The 21,317-nt window shown below is 43.0% G+C and overlaps 2 protein-coding genes across 6 annotated transcripts in view; one reads left to right on the forward strand and one right to left on the reverse strand.

The window, feature by feature from the left end:
* Positions 1 to 739, forward strand: part of BRCA2 (BRCA2 DNA repair associated) — a 35,246-nt gene extending 34,507 nt beyond the window's left edge. The window contains exon 28 of the mRNA XM_053932752.1: positions 1 to 739. Within this exon, the coding sequence (XP_053788727.1) occupies positions 1 to 477 (477 nt within the window). The 3' untranslated portion in view covers positions 478 to 739.
* The window catches only part of N4BP2L1 (NEDD4 binding protein 2 like 1), a 24,966-nt gene continuing 4,344 nt past the window's right edge, over positions 696 to 21,317 (reverse strand). The window contains exons 1-5 of one of the 5 annotated variants that reach the window (XM_053932809.1): positions 12,465 to 12,754; positions 5,316 to 5,440; positions 4,473 to 4,561; positions 3,913 to 3,989; positions 696 to 2,164 (exon numbers count right to left, since the gene is read on the reverse strand). In XM_053932809.1, coding sequence (XP_053788784.1) covers positions 1,939 to 2,164; positions 3,913 to 3,989; positions 4,473 to 4,561; positions 5,316 to 5,440; positions 12,465 to 12,754 — 807 coding nt within the window. In that variant the 3' untranslated portion in view covers positions 696 to 1,938. Of the gene's footprint in view, positions 2,165 to 3,912; positions 3,990 to 4,472; positions 4,562 to 5,315; positions 5,441 to 12,464; positions 12,755 to 13,733; positions 15,246 to 18,598; positions 18,917 to 19,784; positions 19,972 to 21,317 lie in introns of those variants that run through there. The other 4 variants (XR_008428781.1, XM_053932794.1, XM_053932803.1 and 1 more) reach the window with 4 other exon arrangements.

Genomic DNA, 21,317 nt, shown 5'->3' on the forward strand with positions numbered 1-21,317 from the left:
ATCTCTTCTAGAATTGAAATGAAGCATCCAAGCCCTTTGTCAACTAGCACACCAAATATGGAACTTGTTACACCAGGGTCAGCAAAAACACCTTCACCTGCTACAGTTAATGAAGACCATCTCAAAACCAGCAAAAAGAGAAAAGCTATGGACTTCCTCAGTTGCATACCTGCCCCTCCACCACTGACACCAATATGTTCAGTAATTTCTCCATCTGTTAAAAGAGCATTTCAGCCTCCACGGAGTTTGGGTTTACAGCACAGCAAGTCACCTAAAGAGACAGATCAGAATATTGGCCTTGTCAATCCTTGCAGAAAAGTGAGAGAAACTGTCCATCTTCCTGACAGTGACCTGGTTGCTGATGAAGAACTGGCAATGATTAATACACAAGCACTCATGAATAATTTACCAGAAGAAAAGAAGATGGATTACGTAAATGAAAACAGCAAAGCAACAGCTACTACTTTTTCTGGATGAAAGATCATCAGATAGAGTTCCAGGTCTACTGGGGAAGCAAATAACTCATCAAAAGCAGTTCTGAAGTAGCAGAGGTTCTTCAGAAGAACCCAAAGGAACCTGAGGACGCATCACCAGCCCACAGAATGCTACAAAGACCAAAATCCCGAAAATGCTGCTAATGCACATGTACAGTGTTGTATATATTTCAAATTAGAATTATTTTTACACTTTGTACATTAAAACTTCATTGTATTTAATAAAGTTCTATTACAAAAACAGACTCATTAAATAACACTTCATTTGCAAAATAGTTTGATGTTTAGTAGGTAAACACTTGTAACAAAGATGTATTGTACAATAGCATCAGTGTGGCTGAGGGTTTGATGACATTTTGTAAGCCATTGATTCTGTGTTCTTATATTACAGCAGGATCTTGGTTTCATTCTAAAGCCATCCGTTTTGTTACCCTCTGCAACATTAGAATAGTTGTTTGGTTGTCCAAAGTGGCACAGAGCATAATAAAGAGTTCTCTTCACCAAACAGAACACTTTAATTCCGAAATATTGCTCTGCTATTCTGGCACAGTTCTTGTACTTTTCTCCTCAGACTTTCCATATAGCACTAAGAGAGGTTTGAAGAATACTATGATCATTTGATTCACAGCAAAATGCCATGCAGAGTTACTATTAAATAGCTCTTGGGTCTGTGTTTCTGCTTCAGCTGTTGAAAGCTGCTCCTGTAGCCCTGTTCCCACTTAGGAGTTGACACACGCAAGCCTAACACTAATGTTTCATTTTAGGAGCCTCTGCATCTTGGGACCAGTGAACTCCTATGTCTTGGCAGGATGAAGAGCTAAGTTTGCTCTGTTGAAGTGTTTTGCTTGCAGGCTGGAGAAGCTGTTTGTGTGTGAGGTAAGAGAAGCATGAATCCAGTCAGTGGAGAGAGGGAACAGCATCAGATATTGCTGCCATCTGTTGAGCTACTTTTGCCATCATTCACTTTGCCTCTGAAAGTTCCAATAGTGCTGTAGGCAAGGTAGTAGATACAAAAAGTTTATACAGTCAGATATAAAGCATTAAAATGGCAATAAATGCCAATTGTGTGGGGAAAGAATTGGCCACAATGGCCTTAAGACAGAAATGAGTTAGGAATGTTCATTGCTAGTGTCAGACTATGATGCAGAAAAAAATAACTGAAATGTGGCATGTGGTAGAGCCCAGTGCATTTCACATATACCTGGATGGATTTTCATGGAAGAAGAGAGATGAGATGGAGTACAGTTTGTACTGGGTACAGTGCTCTTACAGTGCTTGTGTAGAGCTGTGAGATCATGGTCCAATGTCATTTAAAGATTTGTAAGAAATATAAGTAATTTAGAAATGTAGTAGAAAAACACAAGAATAAAAAACAGTTTAGAAAAAAATGTAAAACTAGAGACTCTTGTACCCTGATAATTAAAACACCGAGGAATGCACATCTTCAGTTAAATGTCACATTCATACGTGCCGTGCCAGGCCTCCTCCTTGGGATGGCAGAAAGGTGGGTGGGATGGAGACCTGTCCCATAAGCTGCACTTGCTCCACTGTAGCTTCCCTCATCCCTGCTTGGTTTTTCAGCCCGGAGAACACTGTGGAAGGTAACATTGTGCTCATATTGTTCTTTCATCCGTTGTATCTTTTCCCGAGGGACATGATGAATATTTCTTCTGTAGAGTAAAAAATAACAGAAAATACAAGTATTTAGCTGCCTGTGTATGACAGGTTATCTTCAGTTTGCTGAAGTCCCTGATAGGTTCAGCATAATGGTTCAGGTCTCCACTGATCTCTTTCTGGCCTATTTTTACAAATTACCCCTATTTTTTAGGAATATTATTATGACTGCTGAAAAACGTTAACACCGTTATTTCTGGGAGGCAAACGAGACATGGGAAGTTAACAAATGTCCACAATAAGAGTTGTGTAGAAGACCTGTGTGGTGTTTTATTTTATACAAGTGTTGCTGTGTTTAGCACTAACAGCTTGTTGGCCTCAGTGAGCTTTTGTCTAGCTGGAGATGGGCGGCCAAAGGCTGCAGCCAGCCCAGACACTGACGCAGCAGCAAGGATGGAGGTCACAAACCACTGTTGCCTTGAGAGCAAGCAGGGAAACGTCACTCGTGATGTGGCTCAGGCTCCAGGGTAGACTTGTAAATTACAAGTTTGAGAGGGAGGGAAACACAATGCTCAAACATGCAGGGCTTTCTGGATAGAACAGCCAGAGTAGCACCAACCATGATCCCTCCACAGCTTAGCAGGAATTGTCTTCCCAAAGGCCACCAGGAATTTCTGTTTGTGGCTTCAGAAACCCCGAGTATCTTTGGGTTCGCCATTTATTGCCATTAAGGTGCAGCCTGTGCCCCAGTAAGTGTATGCGAATTAGCTTTACAGTGCTGCTGTGAAAAGTCAACATGTGTCAAATATGTAATAAAACAAATTGCAAGTTACTCTGCCTACAACGAATGATCAGACTGTGCCCCTGCAGTGCTCCCCTACCAATGGCTGGTGCTGCTGAGGCCAGAGCTGGTTGACAGCTCAGGCTGGTGGTGTCCTCACCTGTCCCGAAGCCTGAGCCATCATCTGCCAGGTCCTGCCTCCCTCTGCAGCCACAAGTGCTCTGGGCCTCGGCCCTCTGCCATTTGAGTCCATCACATACAGACAGGAGCAGCACTAATTTTTGACTAGAGCTCCTGGCTGGTAGAAGACAAATCCATCCATTGCAATGAAGTGCCCATGCCTTGTTTTCTTGCTCTAAGCATATGTTATCTTCTGGATTTGGTGGCTGGGAGAGCACAGCTCCCTGTAACTCATTTCACATCAGGCTGGCTAAAGGCTAGAAAGCCTGCACTAAATTTTTCAGTGACTACAGCCATTAACCCTGCAATCACTGGTCAAGGTAACATTCTTAGAGCCACATTCAGCTGCCTCTATATCCTACCACACTGTGCAGAGTGTTTATATCCTTTGTGTGTGTGTGTTAACATCTTTATAAAGATCCCCTAGAACCCCCTTTCTTACCCACCATCCCTCCATGCTGCAGCAGAACAGCATCTGTTATAGTTAGATTCTTCAGGACAGAAGTCTGAATATTGGCTGTAGTGCTTAGATTCGAGTTTGTGCCCAAACAAAAGAGATTGCTGCTCAAAATGTAAATCAGGGCTCCTGCCCCATCAAGCCTGCAGCACAAAAACATGCTTCAGGGCTTGTTGCCTTTTCTACTGCCTGACTCACTTCAGGCTCTTTCGGGGCTGAATTCACTACAGACCAGGTACTCAGTAATGGAAATTTTCCAAACAATCCTTCTGTTGTCATTTACCAGGCTACATTCTTCCTTATATGAAGAGGAAGAAGGCTGACCTGAGAGCATGTCAACAAAATGAGAGAATCTGTCTGTTTCCAGCAAAGAAAAAACTATGTACCTTGTCAGTTCTTGAACGTTGAACTTCCAGGGTGTGTCTGGTTCTTGGAATGTAACTTCATATCTGTTTTCATGTGCCTAAAGGACACAAAGGTGACATTATGAAACTGCACTAAAAGAATTGCCACCTCTGCCAGAACTCCTGACAAGAGACACCAGTGCATCTTCAAAGACTCTGTATGGTGTGTTTTTCACAAGTCATGAACTACAATTATAAATCGTATCTTGATATATTTGTCAACAAATAGTTTGGGAACTGTTCAATTCATGTCAATACTGGGGAAGGGTATGATGCCCTCGTCACCAAGAAGTAGCAGGGCAGGTTCAAAGGCCATTAATCTTTTCAAGTCATTTTGCCTTCAATGAGTTACAAAGCTGACCAGCTAAACAACTACATTGGCACCTCTGCCCCTACTTCATCACAATATCCACCCTTAACTATAATTAGAGAACTATGGGAAAACTGAATATTTTTAGCCATGTAAAGAACCTTTTCAGTCAGATCAACCCGTAAATGTCATAGCTAGGCATATAAAAGCAATAAATCAGAGTTTTCCCTACCATCATCACATATGGCTTCATTTCCCAAGCATGGATGTTGGTATTATCAATAATAACCGGGCTTTTCCCATTCTTCATTGCTTTGCGTGCTGCAATGTAACACATTAAGTAAAGCTAAAATATATTAAATAACAAAGCCAGGCCTTACTAGCCCTACAGTGTCCTTTCTTTGTCCACTGCTCCCACGCTTGGCTCCCCACCAGACCTGGGTTTGCAGCTACCACCCAAATGGGAGCTGAGGTCATTGCCCAGCAGCTCTCCTGGAGGAGGTGGTGCAGCCTCTGGCTGATCTGAAGCTCTTATAGAACATACTTAGAAGAGCCAAAAATTACTGTCATTTGCAGGAGATCCCTGTTACATCACCTCAGAAGTATGCTTGCCATCGCTACCAATTCCTTCAGAGCACAGCCACAAAAGCATGGTACGTGGAGTAGAGACCTGGGTTGTTTAATTCTCAATCTTGTACTCAGCCTGCAAGTTTTCTTCCTGTCTGTCATTACATTCCCACCCCCTTCCAGGTCAGGACAGACACCTAAGAAGTTAGAGGTGAAGGCTGCGGTGCCTATACTGCAAGGAGCAGCTGCTGGGCTGGTGCCTGAAGGGCAATATTCAGCAGTGCTTCCTCTAAAACAATATTAACCAACATCCAAAATGTTCTCATTTACAAATTTCCCTTTTACAAGTCAGAAGAAATCAATCAGAAATGGTAAATGTATTTTTTAGCCAACACCCCATGAACTACAGTAAGACACCACCTTGAGGTATTTTATTCTGGGGGCTAAGTTTAAAGACAGCCTGAAATGCAAAACTATTTTGCACAGCCCCTGGATCAAGTTCAGTCACCTCTTTTCTGGTTCCACTTGTGTGCATCCTCCAGGAAGTCAGGCTCAAAGACGTAAACACCATTTTCAACAAAGAAGTCATCAGTACTAAGGACTACAGCACTGGGGTGGTCATGTTTCAGCTGTCTGCAGGAATGAAAAAAAAAATGAAAGAAGGATTAGTAGCTGTAATTAGTAACTGCAAGTTACTTCATTAGTAGCTGAAAGCAACACCCTTTAAAAGAGACCATTAAATCATGAGCTATTTGAGTGCTCTGCAAATACACAAAGTGCTTCATTTGAAAAATCCTAATTTAAAGGATCTGAAGTATTGCAAGCAGTAGATGGACACGTAGGAAGAAAGGAATGGAGCTTGAAGGCGTGGCCTTGATTTCTTTAATTCAGCAGAGAAATCTACACTGGACTACCAACATCTGAGTCTTTAATTTTATTAATATATTCAGCTCTCCTTCTGAGTTATCTGAGAAAGCAGGACTGTAAAGAGAAGAAAAAAAAAAACAGTAACCCAAACCTGCTTATCCAGGCATGGAAGTTGGTGTCAGAAGACAATTTGATGATGAGAATGTTGCTACACAGATTTCTGAAGATAACCAGGAGGAAGGATTTATCATTTAGTAAAGATGGTCCAGAGAACCATCAGTTTGGTTTGAGGGGCTTTTCTGGCTCTAAAGTAGGTAGCACTTTTTAAAAATTTTAATTTGCAAACAAGTATCTGAGTGATAAGTCAATATTTTGTGTTATTTTATGTAATTTTATAGTTCTTATCACTTGTCCCTGTTCCACTTAAACCTCCCCCTCTAGAGTTGAGTAATTTTTATATTTTCAGCTTTTGAACTAATTTCATAGACAAATCTGAGTTTATAAAAAATATTTTATAGATAAATTTGCAGATCTCTAAAGCAGACTGCTGTGGTGAGTGGCACCGGGCAATCCCACTTCCCTTCACACAGGTGTGTGTCCCCAGCAGTGCTCCTGCAGGCCAGGGGTGCCATGGGGAGCAAATGTGTGTCCTGCTGGACACTGACCAGCTGCCTCACAGGCAGCCACTGGCTCTTGGAGGTGGAAGGAACTGCTGCCTTGTGTGCAGGTTTAAATATGAAGCATTCCTCTGCAAGTCCTTATAGACCACAAAAAAAAACAAAAAAAAACAAAAAAAAACACCAAACAAACACCAAACAAAACCTTAATGTATGATTGTGTTCCCATTTGTGTATAATGCAGAATTTTTTGTGTCCATGGACAGAATTGTCCTATTTTTTTTTTTTTTTTTTTAGCAATCAGAGAAGAGTTGAGGGAGGACAGGGTCTCTGCAAGAAGTCAGGGAGAGCCCATGGCATCATCCATCTATCTCCCAGAATGTCTTGGGAAAAGAAAGGTCAATCAAGAAACCCTGTGTCTCTCATAAGAATGAATGCTGCTGCCCTGCTGTCTCACACCACACATGGTCTCCAGCCCCTGTGACTCATTTCAGCTTTCCTACTAAAACATTTCTCCTTCTATCCCCACAAGTTGCAAAATAACCATTTCTCAGTGTCTTATCTACATGGGCAAGAGCAAGGGAAAAGGTGTCTCCAGGTTATCAGCAGAAGAACAGGCACACAGACAGAAAAACCTTGATTCTGTCACCCAGCTCTGTTCCAACCATTTACTTACCAACTGTACCCTAATCTGCCTGCAAGCAGCAGCTCTTCACTAAGAATTGCAGGGTGCGTTTAGCTGAATAAAGGTCAGCTTCTGACTCTGTCTCCACTGTAACTTCTACCATCTGCTGATTAATTAATATGATTTTGTGGTGGGGTCCACCCCAGTGAGCTCCATCAGTGACTCAGTGTTGATGGAGCCAGGACTGGGCTGTACCCCCTGGAATGCATCTTTCAGCACCTACCTGTCCTTATCTTCTAGCCCCAAATGGATGTTTTATTCACAAAATTACTGCTGATTCACAAAAAAAAAAAAAAAAAAAAAAAACAAACAAAAAAAAAACCTGATCTAAGAAAAGTCATGTTTTAAACTGTTAACAAACAGTAAAATATTGTTGCTTCAATTTTGGCCTCAGGCGAAAAATTCTTATAATGAAAAGCTCAGCAACACCTAATGCTTATCTGGTTACTGCTGTGGATAACCTGATATATTCAGGTCTCCCTATCATTCAGCACCTCACCTTTCCCACTGCTTTACTTATTGCAATTCCTTCTCTAAAAAATTGACTGCTAAAGTATGTGTTGTCCCTTTAGCTACTAATAGGCACATAAAATATGCACATTAACAAAAGACCTCAAGACTAACTTTTTTTCTTGCTCAGTATTTCTTTTTAAAATGTTCTTAACGAGTGCAAATTTTAAAATCCATTTTCTTAGCACATATCTTACTGAATTTTCAACACTGAGAGCTTTGATATTAACCCTTAAGCAATCTAAACTGTAGGTGAGTATCTGTAAGCTCAGTCTATGGTCCTCACATCAATAATTAAAGTAGATAAAACTTGTGTTTCAAAGGAGGAAAAAATATGGGACAAAATGGGCTGAGAGCTATTAATTACTGTAACATTGCTATATTCATACCAAATGAGCTCCTGCAAACAGCAACATAAGAAAACATGAAGTGGGAAAAATAAACCTTCTGTTTATTTTGCTGGTTTTAACTTTTAGCTTTCAAAAACAACCAAACTGTCACTGAAGTTTACATCTGTTTTCTGTAATACCTTCCATATTGCCCACAAAGCTGATAAAACTCCTATTTCTTCTCTCCCTTATCATTCCAAAGGGCACCAAGAATCATGTGTTCTTTACAAAATGAGCTTTCCACAATCTTCACAGGACCTAAGGTTGGTTTAGAAGAAAAGTCCTGCATAATCACATCAGGCTCTTAATGACTGTAGGCAATTAAAATGCCTGTATTTTAGAAAAATGCCTGTATTTTAGAAAAATACACACCAGCTATGCAAAATTGGGAGGGCTTGAGACCACAGTTATTTATGAATAAATCTTGAACTGCCCTGAAAAAAGATAATTACCCACTGATGATAGATCAGTAAGTGTAAAGCTTACTAAGGAGGAAAAGAAAAATGCAATCTCTTTGCAAGATCAAAGGACACACAGGAGTTATGTTCACATTTTTTAAAGAAGCCACTGAACTGGAAGCACTGCATTGTAACAGGCAGCATCTGTGAAATGTTCAGTATTAATTTCCTTTGGACACATAATTGCACAGTGCTACATGTCTTCATCTTGCAGTGGACATGGTACCTCCTTCACCTTGTAGAGAGGTGAGGAGAAAACTGTTTAAGGAGATTTATTTTAAGCAGAGAATCCCCCGCTCTCTTACTTTCCTATCCTCTGTAATTTCTGAAAGAGCAGCAAACCTTTCTTTAGCCAAGGATAGAGCATAATGCATTTTGTATCCATAGGTTATCATACTTTTCTATCAGAAAACTTGAAAATAAATTAATTTCTGATAGCAGATTGGAATAAACATTTTCAGTGCTCAGCAGGCCACAGAATGGAATATCAGAGACCAGAACATGTATGTACTGCCACTACACGCAACCACTTGCCCTGGCCACTCTTCCAAATGTTAAGTGTCCCTTGGTATTTCAAAGGTGTCTAAAATGAAAAGCCTTTTGATCCAGCAGGAAAGCAGGACTCCGAGATCTGGAGCACGTGCCCAGCGCTTGCCACTGCCTGTTGCGTTTGAACAACTCCTGGTGCCCCGAGGGTTTTGCCTGGCCGAGAGGCTTGTGTCCTATTTGATCAAGGCTCTCGGGAGACTCACCTGAAGTGGTTTCATGCAAAGGTAAATGTTTACAGTGCAGTGCTGCGTGGAGGCAGGAGCTGCAGAGCTGAAATCCATGAACCCGTCAGAGCTACAGTTCTGCAGCAGGTCCGGTGCTGGGAACGCTGGGAACAGCTGGCCCAGGACTGGAGGTGCTGGGATAAACCGGGCAACAGCAGCAGAGAGAACTGGAGAAGACACAGATTGTGCCAAGCAGTGATGCCTGAGTGCCATTTCTTCCCCTCCTGTTCTGAAAGATTACTTGCTCTGTGCTTCACAAGGGAGTACAAGAACAAGCTCATTTTGAGTAATAAATCAACAGCTGTGGCTGAAAGGTTACAAGTTTGATCATGCCCAGCCCATAGTGCTTTAGTTAAACTGTTGGATAAAGGGTCAGGTGTAAGCTGAGCTGTGCAGCACAACAACGTGCTGCTGAAGAGCTGTAAATGCAACTACTGTGCAATGCAGAGTTTGCTGGGGAAGCAGATATGAGCTTGTACGTGGCTCACTTAAATTTTGGAGGCATTTTCAGAAGTATAGCTGCCACTGTACCCCAGATAACCTTTTTCTTAGCAGTTGCCTCAGTGTGATCACAAAACCTGCACTGTGAAGTCAAGGACCATGTGTTCAGGAGGAGCGTGTCCAGCACGCCTGAAGGAGGCTGATGGAGATGTGACTCCCAGCTGCCCCTTCTCCTTCACACTTCCGTGCCATTTGGTGAATGGTTAAAGGCAGGGGGCCACCTAAAATACGTGGTTCAGGGAAGCTCATCCTTAACAGCGAAGCTGCTGGAAAGGTGTGAAGCTTGGTGGTGAGCAGAGCAACTCCTCATCCTGGCTTGACTACTCAATATGTCACACGTGGGTCCTTCGCTGCCTTTACCAGAAACCAAAAACCAGATCTGAACTGATCCATGCCAATGTAGGGCTGCTCTGAGCTGGGAGCAACCAGGATGAGGAAATAATTTTAACAAAAATGCCATAACTTACAAACAAGCTTATAAAGCTGTATCCAAACTCTGCTGAGAGACATTGAAAGGTCAGGGAAACAAGCCATGGATCCAAGGTTGCTCCTCAGACTGTGTGATGAATAGAAAAGGGGCCTTTTGACTGGAGTTATCACTGGGTTGCAGTATCACCAGTGATAACATTCATGGTTTGTGACTCATGAGCACTCTAAAGATGTAGAGTTTGTGACAGAAACACAGAAATACTGGCTGATCTACAGAAAGAATTAATGTAGATGTGTGTGAAAACACCAGAAGAAAGAACAGAGCAAAGGTTAAAACAATGGTACCCACTGAGCGCCAAGATCATTAACAGCAATAAAACTGGGACAGGTCCTTTTTACAGCCCCCAAGGCCAGCACTCAGCTGAGGCCCAGCACTGGTGACCCACCACAGGAAAACCCATGCTCTGAGAGCAGGAGGAGGTCACACCAGCCTCTCCACATCTGCTTCCTTCTCCTTGTTCCAAGAGGGGCAGAGAATGAAGACACCCAACATGGGAAAATTAATATAAGGGGGGGGGGGAAACTCACATAAGATTCATAAAGCAGCAAGTAAGCAAAATTCACAGGTAAAAAAATGGTAGTATAGGAGCTGTTGGCTGGAAATGGCAGAGCAGACCTGGGCAAAACCCACCCTGTCAGCACCAACTGAGAGCAACCCAGCAGAGCAAGTGAGGATGGGACAGCTGACTGTCCTTGTCTGCTCTGATTTTGGGCAGATCACCTGTGCACATTCATCTTGACACTTGCAAGTATTAAGTTGTGGTATTGGGAGTGAAAAAAATCTGAGAAAATAAACTTGGACTTATAAAATGAGTTTCCAGAGTGCTTTTGCAAATAAACAACCTCCTTCCTCCTCCAGTGGGATCTTGCCTTGAGATCTGTTGCAGTCATTTTTTGCAAACTTTCCCTTGTGCAGCACACAGCATTTACCAATACCAAAAGTATGCAGCATGAGAACAGCAAAAGAATTCTCTTGGTACAGCCCTTCACAATCTGGACAGGGTTAAAGAGAGGTACTAAATGCTGCCTTTTGATCTGTGTGTGGCTGAACAGATAAATACGATGATGTGATTAACAGGGGCTAGAAACAGTAAGATATTCAAACCTCCATCTCACAGAGGACTACTACAACAATACTTGCAACTGGTTTTGTAAGTATGTTATTAACAATTAACCCTGTGTTTTGACCTAAAAAGTACAGGTAAGTTCAGTTACTTGCACTGCCTGAGAATATGCTCCCAAACCTTTATGTTCTTACTGTGCTATGAGAAGACCCAAATCTCCCTGAAGGAGCAGGCCCACACTTACACGGCGTCTTTAAGGGAGAGGTGCGTGTTTTGGGTGTGAGCAAAACACAGCATTTGGCAATTTATAAAAGAACTTTGTTTGCCAAAGTACAGTGAGGCAGAAGGCCCAGTGGGACAGGGAAGTGTTGTACTGACAAGAGGAAACTGTAGATGAGCCCAGTGTATCACACAGCTTCGTGCTGCCACCTCTCAGAGCAGAGCCCTTCCTGTGGCAGCCCAGGATCCCAGCACAGGTTCCTCAGCCCAGCAGAGGAAGAAGACAGGGAGTGTTCCTCTTTTGATAGAGAGTGGGTGGCACTGGGAGCTGCACAATACCAAACTGTGAAATTTTGTGATATCAAACTACAGCCCCACGGTCACACCGACTGCAGTGCTGCTTCCCAGCACTCCCCACTGTGTTTTTCCACCTATTTACAATCAGCCTTTGAGAAGCTGGAGAGTGAAGTGGTCTCCTCATTTTATACACCACTAAAGCTCTGACCAGGAGTGAAGGACATTACAAAAACAGAAGTCAAAGTTGCCAATTTTCAGCCAAAGAGGGGAAGTTTTTTACCGTGATCGTGATTAAACACAAAAAAACCCAAATAATAAAAAAAAAAACCCAACCCAACAAAACCAAACCAAACTAAAGCAATCAACCAAAAAATAAAACTTAAAAAAAAAAAAAAAAGAAAGAAAGAAAAAATAAAGCCACCACCAATCTGGTACCTTTGAGAAAAGTACCGCCTAGGTCGGGGTGATCAGTCCATCTCACCAGAAGCATCCCTGTAGGTACCGCTCGCTCGGAGCAGGAGCTCGCACAATCCCACGGGCAGGACACCCAGGCACTGCCACAGGTGCCGGGAACAGCGCAGCCTGGAGCGGGCCTGGGGCCGGGCGGGTTCTGGGCGGCTGCCAACGGCCAAGGCTCCCGCGGGGCTCCCGCTCCCCCCGACCCCAGCCCAGCCCTGCCCCGGCGGGTCTGCAGCGAGTGCCGGGCGGGCACAGGGGCTCCCAAGCACTGCCCCTCTTGCCCCCGACCGCTCCTCCTGCCCCGACACCGGGGGCCGGGACACGCTTACCTGGCCAGGGTGCTCTTGCCGGCGCCCGGCAGCCCCCGCAGCAGCACCAGCCTCCCGCCGCCGCCGCCCCGCGGGGCTCCCAGGCTCAGCCCCCTCAGGGCCCGCAGCAGCCGCTCGTCCACGGCCGCGGCGCCGGCCCCGCCGGGGCGTGGGGTCGGGGCCGGGCCGGGATGGGGGGCCCGGGGCAGCCGCTCCGCAGCCCGGCCCCGGCCCCGGCCCCGGCCGCGACCCCGGCCCCGCGCCCCTCTGCCCCCGCGGGCGGGGCCGGGCGGGAGCGCGCGTCCCTCCATGGCCCGAGAGGCCGAGACTTTGCCCCGCGAAATCGAAAGCTGCCGGGAGCACAGACACGGGCAAAGACGGGCGTCTGCGGCTGCACAGCCAAAGCGCTCAGCTACGGCACTCTCTGCAGACCCGGAACTTTGGCCCGAGATACCATCTCCAATTACTTAAAGTCAGGATTATTCCCCAAATTCTCAAAGGCAGGAAAACACGAGGCAGCGCTGACAGCGTTCCACTCCCAGGTGCTGCTTCTCTGTATTGTGAACTACAAGGCAGGCCCGAAAGGGAATGAACCACCAAAGCCGCAAAGAGAAGTGGGGCTGGTCACAGGACACCAGGTATGCACGGAGACTTTTTCGCCGCCCATCCCTTCCCTAGCAACGAGCTATCGGAGATAGATGTGGTTGCTTCAACCACAGAAGCAACAAGCATGCCAAGGGGCTGTAGTTAAAGAATTGCCCAGCACAGAACAAATGACCCTGTGCGTCACGCTCCACCACGCTCCACCACCCTAATTATTTTCTTTTTCAAACGTATTATCATAAGAGAAAGTAAAGGAAGTTTTAAAGATTTCTGTCCTCTAAAGAAAACCTGATTTCCATTAACTTGCTTACCAAAGAAATGACAGTTTTCAATAAAACCAAAAAATAGTTGGAGTGGTATCACACCCTCCCTTCTCAGAGCTACACACAGCATCGTGCCCAGCTTGGTTAGGAGCCAGCTCCAGGTATGCCCCAAGCACACACCACCACCAAACCTCAATGCTGGAGCTTTAGGTTCGGAGGTTCCAAATAGTGCTAAAGAGAGTGTTCACACACAGGGACATGGCACACCAACGCTAACTGAAGCAAGTAGGGAAAATATAGCAGGAAGGAAGAGACAGAAATTTTGAATTTCATAGATACTTGGGGGGGGGGGTGGTCAAATTAAACTTGAACTGGCAACACTCTACTAAGAGATGAAACATGACTTGCCCATACAAGAGTACTGTGAGATTTTGAAAACTATTTTTTATTTCAAGCATTCTTGAGGAAGGCCAGGATTCAGTAACAGAAAATAGAGGCATTCAGATTTCTCGCTCAATAAATAGAAGTACGAAGACAGTATTAATCCTTGAGTGACATTTTTCTGAAATCAAACTAACTTGTCTGGTGCCACTAGTACAACACAGAAGGCTGAAGCTGTGGTTATGGCGGGTATGAGCTCCCTTCGTCCTCCCCTTTACAGTTTATATAATGTTCTGCTGGTAGAACAGGACATTTCCAGCCAAGGAAGACACACACATGTACATGGGAGATGCATTCAAACAATGCAGCCAGACAATTTCTCCAGTACAACATTAATTTAGAAATACATACATTGTTAACTGTTTTCATACAGATGCAGTATTTAAGTAGAAAGTGGAGACACATTGGCAAATTTGACCATGGTGGAGCTTCAGCACAAGTTCAGTCAAATTCTGGATCTTCAGCTGATGTATAAGCACATACAGGGAAAGGTGAGGAACAGGATATGAAAGAATGAATGGAGAAATATTCAGGATCTGCAAGCTGCTCAAGTGGGAAATACTACCTCTGACAAGTAGACGCAACCAAGTTTCCTGCTTTTCCTTAATCTTTTCACACACTTTTATTGTTAAATGAGGTGACAGCTGTCACTCCCTCTCCCTACAAGGAAGTGTCCAACCTTATGCATGCCTCATAATTGACAGAGGTTGCTCTTTATAATTAATTATGATTTGTTTATCTCTACATACATAAATATTTCCAACACCACTAACAGAAACATCAAATCACTGCTTACCAGTGCTAGTTATACTTCTTCTCAGTCTACCACAAACCACACACACCCTTCCTCCAGCATGTTTGAATCAGTTCTGTAGTGAAATGTTCTTTTTTCTGTAGTCCCAAATTCCCCAATGAGTCTAGCTGAGGAGAAGCCTAAAGCCTGGTTTCAGGTGAAAAGAAGGCAAGTTGTGCACCTCTGGATGAGTGAATAGGAAAGACAGATGAAGATTTTTACCATCTGAGGTTGTAAAGGGACTGGGTGCAATTATGACTGAGGGTGAAGGCAGAAGGAGGCAGCTAAGATGCATAACAAATACCATTCCCTGCAGGTGAGCATCACTGCCTGCTTCTGTGGTGATATCCTGGATCCTGATACAAGTTAATGAAATACTACAGCCTGAAGCTCACACCCCGTGACAGATGCCTCTAGTCTCCACTCTCAATCTCTTTATACCACACTTGAGGATGTACTGACAAAGTGTAAATCCCAAATGGCTTCAGAAAATGACCTTTTGCCATACACAAAATTATCTCAATTTTGATCATTATTACGTGGTCAGAGAGGTTGATATCAGGGGGCAGTGTTGGGGGGAGGTGGCCAAAGATGTACACCAAAAAATCTACAGTGGTTTCTTTCTTCCAGGTTATCCCTCACATTTAAAATCCTTGATGGCCAACTGAAGTCCTTCCATAGTGGAATTAAAGCGAGAAGTTTCTGAAATAGAAAAAAAAAAGAAGAGGGTCTGCTGAAGTTCCACAACAGCACAGGCGGCAAAAAGACTTAACAGATAATCCAGCCCTCAGACTGCAAAGAGTCTGTCCAATGTTTTTTAAAGTTTCTAATACTCTTGGTTTCTAATTTTTTCTAAAATTTCTAATACTGTCGGTTATTTTTTAAAAAGTTAAAAAGAATGGAGAGGAAGCAGGCACTGGAAAGCAAAGGAAAAATAAAAGAATGCAAGGAGTGGAAAAGGAAGATAGGAACTTGGATGTCAAAACTAGAAGCAGTAAGGACCTTACCACCTCAAAGCTGAAAAATAATAAGAGTAACAAAGTCACAAACCCTATATAATGAACAGCTGTTCAACCAATACCACCATAGTACAGGTACATCTCAATTTTTTTGTTACAATGTGAATTAGTTCCCCTGTTACATGCACTCAGGACCTCACAGGCTTTCATGTTACAGAGTTAGTGTGAGGCACTGGCACAACCAATTGTTGCTCTTTCCTGAGAGCTCCAGCAACATTGCTGTGGGCAGCACTTACTCTCCCAGGTAATTAGACTCTCTGCTTGAATGACTTTTTGAGCCAGGTTTTCCTGATAAGCACTGTAAAAGGCAGGTGAGGTTTTCTGGTCACAGTTCTGTGCACTTTTTCATACTTCATTTTGTTTAATATAAGTGGTTAAATGTCAAAGGACAGATAAGTTTTTTCACTGTTATCTGTGTATCAAAATAGCAACTGGAAGAAGTTTGACCATGGGATGATATTTTCTGTGGCAATACTGGAAAACTGCTTTAGTCTGCTTTGTATCCTTCAGATTAATTTTTTTCATTTTAGCCAAAAACCAGTCCTACCTGTCCCAGCTGTATACTCCTACTTTTTTGCCCATGTCCTGCTGATCTCATGGGCTCTAGGACAATTTGTTTCAGTTCCATAGTCCAGACCAAAAACTTTTTGGATGTCTTCATGCGTTAGATGTTACAGCTGAACTGCCTCACTCAGAAGCATCACAGCCGGCAAAGGGAAGTGCTGGGAATAGCACAGTCAGGGAAAGGAGAAGCGATAACACGGGGTACCAAGAGATTTGTCTCATTAAAACCACATCCTTCAGGGCTGTTGTGGAAGAAGTATTCCTGCAGGGAGTTACTGACTGCTGTACTTCAAAACATGTCAGCTTTTGCTTTGCTGTAGCCCTGCAGATAAATGCTTGAACAGACACATTTGAATTGCACTGGCATCTGTGAGTCCTGGTCTAAGGAGAACTTCTAGGCACCAAAATAATGCTGTTTTCACTGATCTTGACATTTCTCAAACTGGGAACTCTTGCTTAATCTCCAGAACAAATACTCATGTGCTGCCAATGCTGCAATAAGGAGCTCTCACAAAAACTTGAGATTAACCCTGTGTTTTCACAGAGGAACACGGCTCACCCTCCCACTGGAATACAAACACCCTTACACAACATGAATACAGAAACATGTTCATCTGGCTAACAGATTAAGTTGTATTTGGCCAGTAATGCTCAGTTTGCTTTCCAATCTAAAGGGACCAAAATGATCATATTAGCTCTTCCTTGATTTCCTATGATTTTAAAATCTTTTTGGTAGGATTGTCTCAATTTTCCTAGTTTTTTATTTCCCCCTGACATTTGAAGGAATGAAATCCATTTCAACATTTACAGTTGTTCACTTGAACAGTTTCACAACCACTCTGGGACATCATTCTTGGCAAGTCTGCTTTAATCAAGAACCAGAGGGGAATTATTTTGTGGTGAGGCAAGACAACCTTATCCCTCAAAGCCAGGAGCACCATCAATCAGGAAAACTCACCTGTCTTTTACAATGCCTGCATGCAGACATTGTGGAAGCACTGGAATACTCACGTGGGGTCTGCATTACCCCGTATCCTGTGCCTGACAATGAGCATGAGCCGACTGAAAACCCTAAGGTATGTTTCTTCCTTTCCACATACTTTTCTTGCTTTAATTCTTTTAACATCCTAAATTTGTAAAAGCTTAAAAGGGTCCTCCACCTGAAGGTTTGGTTGCAGAATACATGGCCCCTGATATCAGAGCTGACTGCTGCCCAGACAGGACAACCGGCACATCCTATCCTCATATCTTCAGCTGCACAACCTCATCTGCTCCTTTGCCCCAGCCTTGGCACTGAGCTGGACCTTACACCAGCTTATCTAAATGCCTCAGTCCAGCAGGAAAGTATTGATTTGTTTGCTGTGGGGTTAGTGAGTTAAATGATAGCCTTTGTGTCAGCCAGCAAGTGCTGGAGCTGCTGTCTGGAGCAGGGCTGGGAGGAAGGGCACTTCACACTTTGGGCAGCAGTTACCCATTGCATCAGCCTGGTCTGAGATGGCAGATCCCAACTTCAGAGCAGCCTAAACCTATCCTCTCCCTCCAACAGCCTTCAGGAATTTCCCTGACTCATTTCAGATGCTGAACTAAAACAAAGCAAAACAAAAACCTCCAACATAAAACTCCAGCTGTATCTCCCCATTCCAGCATAGATCTCAATGAGCAAGCCCTGCAGAGACAGTACAAGGCCTTTTTATAAGCCCAAAACTGATGAGGAGTCTTCTTTCGTGGCAAAGTCTGCATTACTCTCATTCTATATTCCATAGAACTAACACAAGCTGACACACTAGAGTGTTAGACTGCAAGACAACATAAACTGGCAGCAGACAGCGGCTGGGTCACAAACACACAGGGCTCTGGGTCATTTCTGCTGCAGTCATGACAAGCAGGAGAGGAAGACTGAAACAATTTTTGGAGTAGCAGAGTGGACAGACAAAGGGAGTAAATCTGATGGGAAAAAAACAGTTTGTTGGATTCAGCAACCAGATAAAGGTACAGACAATAAGGCAGGACAATTTGCTAGCATGTGTCTTTCCTTTCTTAAAGCACAAAAGGAAAAAAAAAATATATTTCACCAAATGGTGAAATATATGCTCCCAGGAAGCAAACACAGCTCTTCACATCTGTTTCTTTAGCATATAAATATTTAATCAATAACCTGGACATTTCTGGATAATAGCTTAGGATACAAACTCATACAGACATCCAGTCAGGACCATAAGCCAAAATTCTGCCTCTAGAGTGTTCATATTGCAATATTATAAATAAGTAGCTTCTAAAAATTGATAGCAGGTGTAGGCCTAAGTATTTTGTGAAAATATTTTTTATTTGCTTACCCAATATTGTAGTATCTGATTATTTAAGAGGAAAATACTGCTACCAGATGTTCTTGATGTTATTAATGATCTGTGCTGAGAGCACCCTGCAAGACTGGTACTCTCTGGGCCACGTAGTTCACAGAAATCTCCCTCATCTTCCTACATTGGTAGCTGGTACCAGCTAATCAGCCTGCAATGTCATTTTTGTCATCAAATCAAATACCATATCATCAAATTAAACCCCATTCAAGAGGTTTCAATTCCAACCCAAAGTATTCAGCTACTTCTCCTCTGACATGAACATCCACTGTGAAAACATCCATGTATTTAACAGTTCCAACAGTGCACACCCACCTCCTTGACTCCTGTTCCAGCCATCGACTGGAGGCATGGTCAGGTCAGGCACAGGGCACCAGGTGACAAAGACCCCCTGACCAAACCCCATGTGGGTGATATTCCACCAGTCTTGTGATGTCTGGAAGGGAACAATTTAAGCCTCAGGATATGGAATCTTTTTCTGGCTCAGTTTGCTCATGGTACAAGTTATTCTATTTCTATGTACCTCTGTTTGTTTAAAAACTACAGATTAATCCATTTTCTATTTTGGAACAAACAACTGATGGCAAATGATAGAGAAGTTAAGCTAGCATTTTCCTGCTGGAATCCATAATCCTTCCTTTTAATCTCAATCTTCCCAGAATATCTCTCATAAACAAACCAAAGAAACTTTGGCAAGTTACCAAAGGGTTCAAAAATTCATGAGACAAACAAGAACACGATATCATTCTTTGTCACACCAAATGAAAACATTAATGAAAATTGAACACTTCAATATATAGAGTCTTACTACTCCAGTGACCTCTTGCTACTGTTTCTCCACTGAAAAGCACAACTGCCACTTCTTCATAATTTGGTGAAATACTGTTTTATTATTCATAGAGTTCTTTTCATAATTAGACCCTTAATGGAGCCAGCATTATTCTCCATGCTGAAAAGACAAGGAAAGTAGGACTGTGATGACTCACAACAGATTGCCACAGCAACCAAAATGGGAATAAATTCCACCTCTTAGGCATCCTACCCTGCTGCTTTCACTTCACCACACATGTTTTAGATTTCAGAAGAAAAAATAAAATCATATGGCTTTAATAACAAAATACTGCCTTCTCTTTTCCCCATTCAGGCTTGAAAGAAACAATATCCAAACAATCCTCAACCCTAACTCAAAACCCAAGTAAATTGGAGGGTACTAAACGGACCTTAAACATTATAACAAACAATATTCTTTAGATATTTGGTCAAATATAATAAAAGAGTGAAACATTCAAAAGGTGACTGATTACCTGTTTTTTCATGCAGAATTTAAGACAGTCACTCATGACTGATGAAATGCAGCATCCAGACAGCCAGTGCAGGTTATGATGTTCTTCTCTATCACATCTTGACATAGCTCCATGTCTGATAGTGTTTCAGAAGAGTCTTGATTCTCTTGGTGATTTTTATTTATATCTTCAAGATTAATAAAATCATCTAAAAATAAAGAAATTACAAACTGTAGCCAAAACCACCTGAAATTACCTTACATAGTCTGTCATTTCTGTTGTGTCAGGATAGAGTATTTCTAGAACAAGTTTTTATTTTTTTCAGAATCCTCTTGATTTTTGCCTCCTAAAGGGCCTATAAAATAAATGAAATCTTTCTGGTTTGTTTCTCATAAGGGGTGGGGAGTGAGAGACAACACCCATGCATGCGTGTGTCTATTCCCATTCTTACGCTGCCTCTCCAAAAGCAGCCTTTCTTCTAAAACACAGAAACTTCTCTCCTATTTTAGACAGCAAATTCTACCAGCTTTCAGGGAACTACTGTAGTGTATTTTTAAACTTGTTACAGAACCTGTGAAATTGTAGTGCATTAATATGGAAATAATGGAAAAAGACAACAAACAACCTTATCCCATAACCTCCAGACTGCAGGAATTAATGCATGCAGGAGTCCAGAGCTTCACATGAACCCTGATATCTCTTACTGCCCAGGTGTGTGACCTCAAGTGCTGTTTGACAGCAGCTGAACATGAGCCAGCTGAAGGCCAATGGCTTCCTGGCCAATGGTACACTATCAGCAATAGTGTGGCCAGCAGGACCAGGGCAGTGATTGTCCCCCTGTACTCAGCACTGGTGAGGCCACACCTCAAGTTCTGGGTTCAGTTTTGGGCCCCTCACTACAAAAAGACTCTGGGGTGCTGGAGCATGTCCAGAGAAGGGCAATGGAGCTGGGGAAGGGTCTGGAGCACAAATCTGAAGAGGACCAACTGAGGGAGCTGGGGGTGTTTAGCCTGGAGAAAAGGAGGTTCAGGGGGGACCTTATTGCTCTCTACAACTGCCTGAAAGGAGGGTGCAGCCCGGTGGGGGTTGGTCTCTTCCTGGGCAACAAATGACAGAACAAGAGTAAATGGCCTCAAGTTGCACTTGGGAGGTTTAGATTGGATATTAGAAAAAATTTATTCACAAAGGGTGGCTGGGCATTGGAACAGGGTCCCCAAGAAACAGTGAAATCATCATCTCCGAAAGTGTTCAAAAAGCAGATAGATGTGGCACTGAGGGACAGACTTGGGCAATGCTGAGTTAATGGTTGGGTCAATGATCTTATAGGCCTTTTCCAACCTAAATAATTCCATGGTTCTATTATTATGCTGCCAACTTTTAGTGATAATGAAGTTTAATTAACTTGAAGATACTCAACCTTTCAAGGAAGTTAAGTCTCAAGAAAGACTATATCATGCTAAATACCATTTTGATCTTGAATGGATAAACTTGAACTAATTACTGGAATATTTCAATGTAGGAAACTTTATAAGGCAATTTTAGCACTTAGATGAG

This window comes from Vidua chalybeata, chromosome 2 (assembly GCF_026979565.1).
Source record: "Vidua chalybeata isolate OUT-0048 chromosome 2, bVidCha1 merged haplotype, whole genome shotgun sequence".
In the NCBI taxonomy this organism is placed as follows: Eukaryota; Metazoa; Chordata; class Aves; order Passeriformes; family Viduidae; genus Vidua; species Vidua chalybeata.